At 39.4% G+C, this 11584-nt stretch overlaps 1 protein-coding gene across 1 annotated transcript; it reads right to left on the bottom strand.

Moving 5' to 3' along the window:
- Positions 1-9524: 9524 nt before the first annotated feature.
- Positions 9525-11386, bottom strand: LOC138589236 (complement C1q-like protein 2). Its single transcript, XM_069659434.1, has 5 exons — positions 11281-11386; positions 10482-10553; positions 10231-10314; positions 9928-10059; positions 9525-9808 (listed from the first exon to the last, which is right to left on the bottom strand). The coding sequence occupies exons 1-5, from the start codon at positions 11384-11386 to the stop codon at positions 9525-9527; spliced, it is 678 nt and encodes a 225-aa protein (XP_069515535.1).
- Between the last annotated feature and the right edge of the window lie 198 nt (positions 11387-11584).

Here is an 11584-nt window from a genome sequence, read left to right as displayed (position 1 = left end):
ATGTTAAGCTGCTCCTTCCTTCTCCTTAGCCGTTCCTCCTATTCTTCCAGTTCATGTTTGGCCTTTAACAATTTTTGTCTGGCCATTAAAGCTGCCAAGTTGGCAAGTGCAGAGGAAGTAGTTGAAACAGCAGATTTTCCTCCAAAAGATGTTTGTGATTTAGATTCTTTGCTTCCCACATTTGACGCACTTTCGCTTGGTTTTTATCATCTTGCATTTCATTTGTCACATTTATGGACATATTTTGCATTGGTAATTCAGGTTCATCCACAATGGGAAGTTCAGGTGCTCCTTCATTAGCTGCAGAAAAATCAGATTGACCAAGGGTGCTATTTTGCAATTCCTCAGATTCACTCAGAACATTGTTTAACATCCCCTTTAAATATGTTGCTGTATTCAACAATGCTGGCAAACCATTCATTTTGTTCATTTTGTTCATCCACTGGGAGTAAAGGAATCAACGTGTTATGTGACAATTCGGCCTTTTCACACAGTTTAATCAAACTTTTCAAATGAGGTCGCACATGTGAGGCCTTTTCTTTTCCTTTCATCAGTGCTTTCATTTCTGGTATGAGCCCTTTAATGTTATTCACTGATTTTTCGTTCCTGTTGGAGTTTTTTAACTTTATTTGCCAAAGCCTTGGCTGTAAGTTCAGTGACTCTTTTTCCACACTCCATTTCAACATTTGAAACACCAGCATTTATTTTACTCATTGTCCTCCTTTAATTTCCTTTTCATTCATTTCAATACATTATGCATTTGAAACAGATCCACGGAGCAGGCGGCGATACATTTGACACGCATCACATTCCCACATCAGCAGAGCAGCGGACATTTTCAAGAGGCAAAGCGGAGATTCACAATATGATGGCATGGAGTTTGATTCAGACATCATTAATCAGGCAATTCCCAATGAACAAACAGCAGTGAATATGCAAGCCGCATTCCTTCCTTTAATATTAAGCGTAAATACGCATATCCACGGTGTGGCTTACTTGGCTGTAGTTCGCTTTGTCTTCGTCTCCCAAAGCTATAATAAACAGCCAGCGCCTACCTTCACGATTAATCTCTGATGTTTGCTGACTTTTCCTCCGCTTCCACAAGATCCTTGCTCCGCCACACTGTATGATGATACGCCCTCTTTCCCCCCCACACAGGTGAAAAGGTGAATTTATTAACTATGTTTATCACCGCCCATATCCATTGTGACCCACATCTCCATAATCCTCTTGATAACTAAAGAATAATAAATAACAAAATCCCGAACACAAATGAATAAGAATACCAAAATATACCATCAACACTTGATATAAAAAAAATGTACTCATTTCAGAATGAACTCATTTATGGCTCCTACAGTTTGTTTGATTTTAGGATTAACTGATGTTTAACCTTTTGGAAAATGCAAAAAAAAAGTGCAAAGAGAGCTTAGTTACACAATGACATGTTCATGCTTTTATTCAAATCGAAGACAACACAATAATAATATATTACATTAAATATGTACACATTATTGTTACTGTGAAGCTTTGTCCTCCATTCTTCATATAATGGATAAATTATAAAAATGACTCTTTAATTTGCAGGTACTAAACCTGTTCTCTGTTATGTCAAGGCAGTGTGATAGTAACATTTCTACAAGTATCTCTTCAATTTCTGCACTTCATCAATCAAATGTTAAACAAAATTTCCTCACTGTCTAAATTTGTGGAGTCTGATACAAACCCAGAGAGAGACGTAGATAAAGAAAAAATACAAACCATTTCTTATTAAAAACATGTTTTTGTTCACTTTGTTGTCCACTTTTTGTCGAGCAGTTTTTATTTAAAGAAAAATTACATTATACTTTTATCAACAAGTACTAACAGACTGCTGCAGTGTGTGCACGGTTATTAGGAAAGTGAAAAAGATGAGGGACCGTTTCTGTCTTACATGGTTAAAGCAGATGACCACTGAAGGTGCTAAGGTGAGTATCATTGTCATATATACTTGTGTTAACCCACATATGCAAAAACACAACCTCCCCAACCTCTAGAAGCAGTGTGACGCCATTAGAAGGGCTACCATAGCTGGATGGCTGATACTCATAAACAGTAAAAACGTGCTGTCCATTCTTCACCAACACAGCACCTGAAGCATGTGAAGCATGTCCAAATGCACCTATGTAGAACTCAAAGTGGTAGGCTCCTCTCACTGGGGCAATGAAAAAACCTGCAGGACAGTTTTTGTGAATGAATTTCTTTTTTTCTTTTTTTTTAAATTTTCTTCTTGTTGAACATTGTGACATACATTCTGCATACAGCTGGTACATGATGACTGAGTGTTTTGTTTTTTTTTGTTCTACAATTGAAGTTAAACATGAGACTCAAAAGAAGAAAGGAAAAGACTTCCTGAGTCTTTCACTTTAAAACAAAATAAAAGATGACCGTACATTTTCATGCACACAAATAAAATTATGCCCGGGACATAGTATAATTCTGTTAGTTTAACCGGTCAAAATACATGATAGAATGTAAATAACCACTCTGTTACCAGTGTAGCGAATATAGTAATATAAAATAAAATAAAATAAAAAAACACTTTTTTTTCTCACAATGTAGACCTAATTGGTTTTATGTACTCTATCCAATTTTCCCAAATTCTTTTAAATCTATCCCCCTCCAGTCTCAAAGAAAAAGTTAGCTTTTCCATCACATATACAGTATATTGTGTATAACCTCAACCCAGTCCTCAACCTTAGGTACCTCATTCTTCATCCATTTTCTGGTAATCGCTTTTTTGCTCGCAATCAGCATTATTCTATAAATATGTTTGTCCCCAAATCTTGTAAAATTTGTGTCCAATTTCCCCAGGTATAACACCTCAAATGTATGTGGAAGGTCTACCTTCAGTATTTTATCCATACACTTCTTAAGCTCCTGCCAGTAGCTGCTAATGGAGGGACATCTCCAGAACACGTGGAAATGGTCAGCTTTATCAGCTCCACATAATCTCCAACACTTTGTGTCATGATACTTTGTCTGTGCTGGTGTTCGAAAGAATCTTCTAAAGTGTTCTCTCCATGACACTCCATTTATCTCCTCCCATTCTTCCACTGATATGACAATATTCGCCTCCCTCTCCCACTTCTTTTTTATATACTCTGTGTCGATTCCCTTTAAGTCTTCCACTCCCTTATATCATTTTGAAATTAGCTTTTCTCCCAGTTTTGATTCATGTGCTGAAGTGAACATCTTAATGACTTCTAACCCCCTCCACTCAGTGGTTCCCCTTATTGATCGCTCTAGATAATGCCTTAATTGCCTTTACCTGTACTGATCCAGATTCGTTAGACTATATTGGTCTTTTATCTATTGAAAACTTTTAATCTCCTTCTTTCTTAAGAGCTCCCAGAGTATCGTAGGTCCCCTTTCCCAATTTTTAAAACTCTTATCTGTTCTATTTGGTATGAATTCGGAACCTGATACCCAATCCATCTTAACAGTCTACTTTGTATTCTCAAGTCATTTTTTGGAATTAATTCAAACCAAAGCTTCAGTGATATGTCCAACCAAGGGTTTGTCCCTTCTCTAATGTGTTTTCTCAAGTTGTTGTCCCCTATTATAGCCTGTATAGGAACCCCATCTGTTGTGCTAGCCTCAATTTCCTTCCATCTTGCTGAGTAGGAAGGATTGTATATATTCAACAATATTTTTACTTGTGCAGCTTGATAATAGCTCTTCAGGCATGGAAGTGCTAGCCCTCCTTTGTTTTTAGGTAACTGCAGTGTTCTGTACCTGATCCTCGGTCTCTGCCCCTGCCAGATATATCTAGAAATCATTTTATCCCATTCCCTGAATTAATTTTCTGTTACCTCCACCGGTAGACTCTGGAACAGGTACAGAAGCCTCGGCAGCACATTCATTTTTATCACCTCCACTCTTTGTTTAATGCTCATATAAGGTATCAGATTCAATTTGCTAATGTCAGATTCAATTTTGTTGAACAACGGATCGTAGTTGACAGATTTTAATTGTCCTAAATCTTGGGGTAGATTAACTCCCAAATATTTTTTTGTTTTTAAGTCCCAGTTGAGCTTGTACTTGTCCTTAATCATTTGGCTTGGTCTGTAGTTGAAAGTAATAACCTGAGTTTTTAGTATATTTATTTTATAGCCCGATAGATGACCATAGTCTGTAAGAGTTGTCATAAGTGCTGGGAGGGACGTGTTCGGGCTCGACAAATATACTAAAACATCATCTGCAAATAATGCTAGTTTTTGTTCCCCTCCCCCCATGTCTATACCTGTTATATTTTCATTTTGTTTTATCCAATTGCTCAGGGGTTCCAGATAAATGGCGAAGAGAAGAGGACTCGCTGAGCAGCCCCGATCTAATGTGATAAACTTTGAAAGACTCCCATTGATCCTGATCCTAGCCGTCGGTTTATTATACAGGGCCTGTATGACCTTAATTAATTTCTCGTGGAAGTGAAACCGCTCCAAAACTCTATATAGGAAATCCCACCCGACGGAATCGAATGCTTTTTCCGCATCTGTTCCCACCACTACCATCTCCATCTGATTTTTGATAACATGATGCTATACGTGTAGGGTACTTACCGCCCACTTCATAATATCCTTGTTTTATGAACAGTAGTTTTTTTTTGGATCTCCTGCGCATGAATCTCATTTACCTCTGCTCTTTTTTTTTTAATTTCCTGATTTTTGTGCCCTTCCAATTTGTCTTTATGCTCTCTTTCTAGCCTTTTTAGATCAGATTTTAGTGCGTCAAGTTTTAACTGTCTTACCTTTTTTAAATATGCTGATTTGGCTATTATCTTCCCTCTCATCACGGCCTTACACGCATCCCACAGCACCGACGGGGACACCTCACCATTATCGTTATCCTCTATATATGTCTTAAGTTCCTTCACTATTTCTTCCTTTGTGTTTCCTTTTAATTTATTTGAATTTAATCTCCAGATTGTTATTTTTTTCTCACTCGCCAGACGTAATGTTAAATAAAGAGGGCTATGGTCCGATAGATCCATTACTCCTATATCACACTTTTCTACCCTATGTCTATACTTGTCAAACAACAAGAAATAATCGATCCTCGAGTATATGTTGTGTGGTGACGAGTAATAAGTATAATCCTTACTTGTGGGATTCAGATCTCTCCATACATCTACAATTCCCAGTTCAGACATCAGACCCTTTATTTTTTTTACTAATTGCACTTTTTTGTATTCCACTAAATATCTGACCGTAACCATTCCTCTTAAGCTTTGCATGTTCCTTTTCTGTTAGGTGGGTCTCCTTTAATGATATCACCTCGACTCCTTGTTTTTTCATCTTACTTATTATCTTGCTCCTTTTGGTTGGGTTGAGTACACCATTTACATTATATGAGGCTACTTTAATGCAATTTTTGGATGTTGTCATTTTTCTCTGTTCTCTCCTTCCCTTTCATATTTACCCCTTTTGCTACAGAAACAATAATGAACACTAAACAACGTATAACAAAAGTTTAACATAAATACCTTGTAGCAAGATACTAAAACTTCCTTAGGTGAGGTCTGATTATTGACCTTCTCTGAGCTCTGATGTTCAGTCCGCTCTGAGGGTTATCCTCTGCTCCCGAGGGGCAGGGGGCCCTCGCTGATAAAATCAGCATCGTTCATAAGTCCACAACAGCTTTAAGTGCTGCCCCGACGCCCTTTAGCTTGTGAGGATACAAGCATTTCAACCAAAACCCGTATAAAACGCAGCAGTCTTAACAAAATAGAGTCACACGTTTCTTACCTCAGTTTTCCTTATAGGCTTAGGATATTTCCTGGAAACAGTCTTATCTTCACCTAAAAGTATTGTGTGTCATCAGGCGTCCCGGTCCCTCCTGAAGGCTTGCAATCTATGTCTGTACCCCTGCCGTGTGTCCGTTGTCCCGTTTCCATTCTTCGCACGGCTCATCATCCACATTAGCCGCTTGATCTGCTCTGTCCAGTTCTCCGCCAGTTAAACGACCTCCACCTGGAGCCCCCGGGCCACCATGTCCCTCGTCGCCTCCTCCACTGTGTTGTAGATGCGTGTCTCTCCCTCGTAAAAGACCCGGCGTTTCGCTGGAAAAGGCGTCTGGAAGCGTATATTCTTATCTCTTAGCACCCTTTTCGCCTCCGTGTATTCTTTACGTTTTCTTAAAATCTCCGATTCGTAGTCGTGGTCTAAAAACACCTTCCTCCCCTCGTACATGAAGCCCTTTTTCTGCCACTCTATCTTGATGAGTTCTTCTTTACTCCGGAAACTTTGTAACTTTATCACAATGGCTCTCGGCGGGGCGTCCTTGGGAGGTGGCGAGAAGGGGCTAAGTCCAGCTTCTCCCTAAGGAGGTTTTCAACAAAAGTGGTCATCAATTGAGCGTTTCCCTCCGCTCCTTCCTTCACCCCGTGGATCCGGACATTCTCCCTCCTCGAGCAGCCCTCCAAGTCCGTCATTCTGGTCTCGACCTGCTTCTGCAGCTCCATGAGCTCCAAAGTTGTCTTTGATTTCTTTCAGGTTTCAAAGTTCTCCCGGCGGAACTCTCGTATCTCCTGTAAGACCGTTTCCAGGTCTGCCATATTTTTAGCAGGTCGTTGTGTTTCTTCTCCCTCTTGGCTCAGTTGCATTGCTAGCTTGGCTTTCCCTCTATCACCTGTTGGCTCTGCTACCTCTTCAGCTAGTTCGGCTAACTCGCCTGCAAATGCGCGTTTATTATCGATTTTTTTCCTCTGGTCTTAATCATCGCCCTTACTATCACACTCTCACAATTATCATCACTTTCTCAAACTGATAGGTTTGTAGGGCCTTTTTAATCTCAGTGTCGGGGAGCTCCCTTTTTATGCTGCCACCATGTGGGAGTCAGGCCGGAAGTTCCTTGTGAATGAATTTCAAATGAGAATTGTCTTTTGCAACATCTGTCAACCAGGATGAGCTTCACACAGCCCAAAAGTCTAATTGATTATTCTATTTTTTAAATTGAAGTACCTGTGTGTGGGTTGTAGGCATTTCCAATGTTTGTTACGACGTATCTGAAGACCAGAGGAGTGTGTGTATTAAACGGTCCGACATTCCCTGCGCCTGAGGCAAACAGAGAGGCTGAGGAAGCCACCTGTGTGACTGAGAGGGAGAGCAATGTCATTGTTCTAAAGTAACTGTGGCTGCAGCAATGTGGCCAACATTTTCTGTATTTTTGTGCCATCCAACATTTAAGATGCATTTTTGTAATATGTACATTTCAATAATGTATCGAATCAAACAGTGAACTTATTTGATGGATATTTTATGGATACAAATAAGTTAGACAGGGTTTATTGTCCTTGTATCATTTAAGTTAGTCATACAATATTATGAGACACTGTCATTAGACATTATTTGAGCCCCAATGTTCTCCACAAAATACCTTGGAGTAGTTGCTTCAGCTTGTCCAGCTCAGTCTTCTGTAAGTCCAGTTCTCTCAGTTTAGCGGCTTGTGCTATAAAAGAGAAATAAATGCCTTCATGTTAGTTTTTATTTTACTACACGATCAACTACCTTGGAAATTGTTCCACTATAGCTGAGATACAGGAGATACTTTTTAATTCAACAAACAACACAAAACCCACTGTGGATTGTTATGTTACTTTTTAAGCCATGTTAGCTGCATGACTCTAGGTGTAGCATGACTCCACTGTACCTTCATTCTCTCTCTGCACGTGCCTCATCTCCACCCTCTGTTCAGCCAACGAGACACTCAACTCTCTGAGCAAAGCATGGAGGTCTTGTGCACACGTCTGCTGGTGGTTAGAAGCATTCGTTGGTTCTCTTCTCTGGGGCTCAGTTTGCTCTCCAAGTGGAATAATTTTTCGTTGTCAGACTCTTTTTGAAGCTGAACCAAGGAGGGAGAGCAGATCAGCAGCAACAGTAGGAAACTCCTTGTCATCTCCATTCTCAAAGTGGCAGTCTGTCAGTCTATGCAGTTCTTCTCTGTAGTTTCTCTGTTAATCCCAGCCTTAAATAGTGTCTTATGCTGATTAATCATTACCAGAAATGACCTATTTAAAAGAGAGATTTGCAGGAGATCCAGTTGATAACATTCATTAATTAGAGTAGGTCATCTAGAAAACCACACTGATAACACAGCACACAAACATGAATGATGTGTTCTTACCTGTGTGTTGGAATGTAGCTCCAAACCCTTTAATAATCAGTTATCCAAAATTCAAAGTGCATTTTATTATATTTGCCCAATTATGTGTATGTCCTATTGTGTGTGTCTGATTTTAGGAGCGGCTATTGCATTTTAATAACTACAATGTAGATTATGAGAAATTAAAATGAATGTTTCAAGTCACCTTTTAGCTGATAACAAACAGGTTCAAAGACAGTCTTGATAGGTGCAACTGTCATCCTCACTAAAATATAAGAGTGCAAACATTGAACGACATGGTGTAAAATACAAGTCGAGGAAGTCATAAACAAACATCATCACTACCTGTTCAAACTTTAATATCATTGCCATTTATAGTGACCTCAATCTGATTGTTTATTGGCTGATAGGAACCCAGACGTATCACAAACTCAAGTAGATAAGTTATGATGAAAACAATTCAACACATAAATGCAGCACAATGTGACTATTGAAGAGCAACAACACAAAGTTACACACACATTGTGTTGCCTCAGCCTCATTTTTCCTGGACTGACATGAACAAGTCTCCTAAAAGCAAAGACAAGTGGTAAATCATAGAGTCACAGTTTGACTGAATGTAGTTTCTCAGCTGAACCTGCATCACAGTAACTGTGCTGAAGAACATTATCGTGATTTAACATCAAAGTAAAAGTGTGAGTCGGATGTTATTGTGTCTATAATCTCATTAATCCGATCCACTTAGTCAGTATAAATCACTGCATGTTTCTCAATGTGTAAATAATAAAATGAAAAAAAAAAAACTGAAGTGTTTGTTTGACTTTTGGATTAAACTGTTGTTTAACCTTTTGGCAAATGTTAAAGAAAAGTGCAAAGAGAGCTTAGTTACACAATGACATGTTCCTGCTTTTATTCAAATCAAAGACAACACAATAATAATACATTACATTAAATATGTACACATTATTGTTACTGTGAAGCTTTGTCGTCCATTCTTCATATACTGGATAAATTATAAAAATGACTCTTTAATTTGCAGGTACTAAACCTGTTCTCTGTTATGTCAAGGTAGTGTGATAGTAACATTTCTACAAGTATCTCTTCAATTTCTGCACTTCATCAATCAAATGTTAAACAAACATTTCCTCACTGTCTAAATTTGTGGAATCTGATACAAATCCAGAGAGAGACGTAGATAAAGAAAAAATACAAACAATTTCTTATTAAAAACATGTTTTTGTTCACTTTGTTGTCGACTTTTTGTCGAGCAGTTTTTATTTAAAGAAAAATTACATAATACTTTTATCAACAAGTACTGACACACTGCTGCAGTGTGTGCACGGTTATTAGGCAGATGAAAAAGATGAAGGACCGTTTCTGTGTTACATGGTGAAAAGCAGATGACCACTGAAGGTGCTATGGTGATTGTGATTGTCAAATATCCCTGTGTTAACCCACTGACGCAAAAACACAACATCTCCAACCTCTAGAAGCAGTGTGGCACCATTAGCAGAGCTTCCAGAGCCAGATGGCTGATGCTGAAACGCAATAAAAATGTGCTGTCCATTCTTCACCAACACAGCACCTGAAGCATGTGAAGCATGTCCACCTGCACCTATGTAGAACTCAAAGTTGTAGGCTCCTCTCACTGGTGCAATGAAAAAACCTGCGGGACATTTGTTGTGAGTGAATTCAAAGAATTGTCTTTTGCAACATCTGTCAACCAGGATGAACTTCACACAGCCCAGAAGTCTAATTGATTATTCTATTTATAAATTGAAGTACCTGTGTTTGGGTTGTAGGCATTTCCAATGTTTGTTACGACATATCTGAAGACCAGAGGAGTGTGTGTGTTAAATGGTCCAACATGCCCTGTGCCTGAAGCCAACAGAGAGGCTGAGAAAGCCACCTGTTTGCCTGAGAGGGAGAGCAATGTCATTGTTCTAAAGTAACTTTGGCTGCAGCAATGTGGCCAACATTTTCTGTATTTTTGTGCTATCCAACATTTAAGATGCATTTTTGTAATATGCGCATTTCAAGAATGTATTGAATCAAACACTTAATTTATAGTTTACATTTGAGTTTTACCTTCTCCATCTCTCTTCAGAGCCTCCACCTGGTTTTCTGTGACATTTGTCCTGCCTTTCACGGTGATCAGCTCTGCTGTTTGTGCTGTAAAAAAAAAAGTGTCATCAAAACATATTTGATGGATATTTCATGGATAGAAATAAGTTAGACAGGGTTTATTGTCCTTGTGTCATTTAAGTTTGTCGTACAATTTTTATTATGAGACACTGTCATTAGACATTATTTGAGCCCTGATGTTCTCCACAAAATACCTTGGAGTAGTTGCTTTAGCTTGTCCAGCTCAGTCTTCTGTAAGTCCAGTTCTCTCAGTTTAGTGGCTTGTGCTATAAAAGAGAAATAAATGCCTTCATGTTAGTTTTTATTTTACTACACGATCAACTACCTTGGAAATTGTTCCGCTATAGCTGAGATACAGGAGATACTCTTTAATTTAACAAACAACACAAAACCCACTGTGGATTGTTAAGTTACTCTTTAAGCCTTGTTAGCTGCATGACTCTAGGTGTAGCATGAATCTACAGTACCTTCATTCTCTCTCTACACATGCCTCATCTCCACCCTCTGTTCAGCCAACGAGACGCTCATCTCTCTGAGCAAAGCATGGAGGTCTTGTGCACACGTCTGCTGGTGGTTAGACGAATTTGTTGGTTCTCTTCTCTGGGGCTCAGTTTGCTCTCCAAGTGGAATAATTTCGTTGTCAGACTCTTTTTGCAGCTGAACCGTGGAGGGAGAGCAGATCAGCAGCAACAGTAGGAAACTCGTTGTCATCTCCATTCTCAAAGTGGCAGTCTATCAGTCTATGCAGTTCTTCTCTGTACTTTCTCTGTTAATCTCAGCCTTAAATAGTGTCTTATGCTGATCAATCATTTCCAGAAATTTCCAGACACACTAACTAACTGCCAATGATGACCCCTGTCTACTGCTGAAAGTGCCAACAATAGGCACGTGAGCATCAGACACCTGGACCACGGAGCAATAGAAGAAGGCGGTCTGATAAATCACGTTTTCTGTTACATCACGTGGAAGGCTGGGTACATGTGCATCGCTTACCGGGGGAATACATGGCACCAGGATGCACTTTGGGAAGAAGGCAAGCCTGCGGATGCAGTGTGATGCTTTTGGCAATGTTCTGCTGGGAAAGCTTGGGTCCTGCCATTCATATGGATGTTACTTATGGGCGGTTGTGGCTCAGTGGCAGAGTTTGTCGTCTTTCAATCGGAAGGTAGGAGGTTCGATTCCCCAGCTCAGTCTACATGTCGTAGTGTCCTTGGGCAAGACACTGAACCCCAAATTGCTCCCAGTGGCATAGCCAACGGGTATGAATGTGTTAACTGATTGACACATTTTGATAACA

The sequence above is a fragment of the Semicossyphus pulcher genome, unplaced genomic scaffold (genome assembly GCF_022749685.1).
Source record: "Semicossyphus pulcher isolate SPU_LCO1_2020_fin unplaced genomic scaffold, fSemPul1.0.p SCAF_13, whole genome shotgun sequence".
Classification (NCBI taxonomy): domain Eukaryota; kingdom Metazoa; phylum Chordata; class Actinopteri; order Labriformes; family Labridae; genus Semicossyphus; species Semicossyphus pulcher.
The sequence above is the reverse complement of the archived record's forward strand: the minus strand, read 5'-3'. Positions and strand labels throughout refer to the sequence as shown.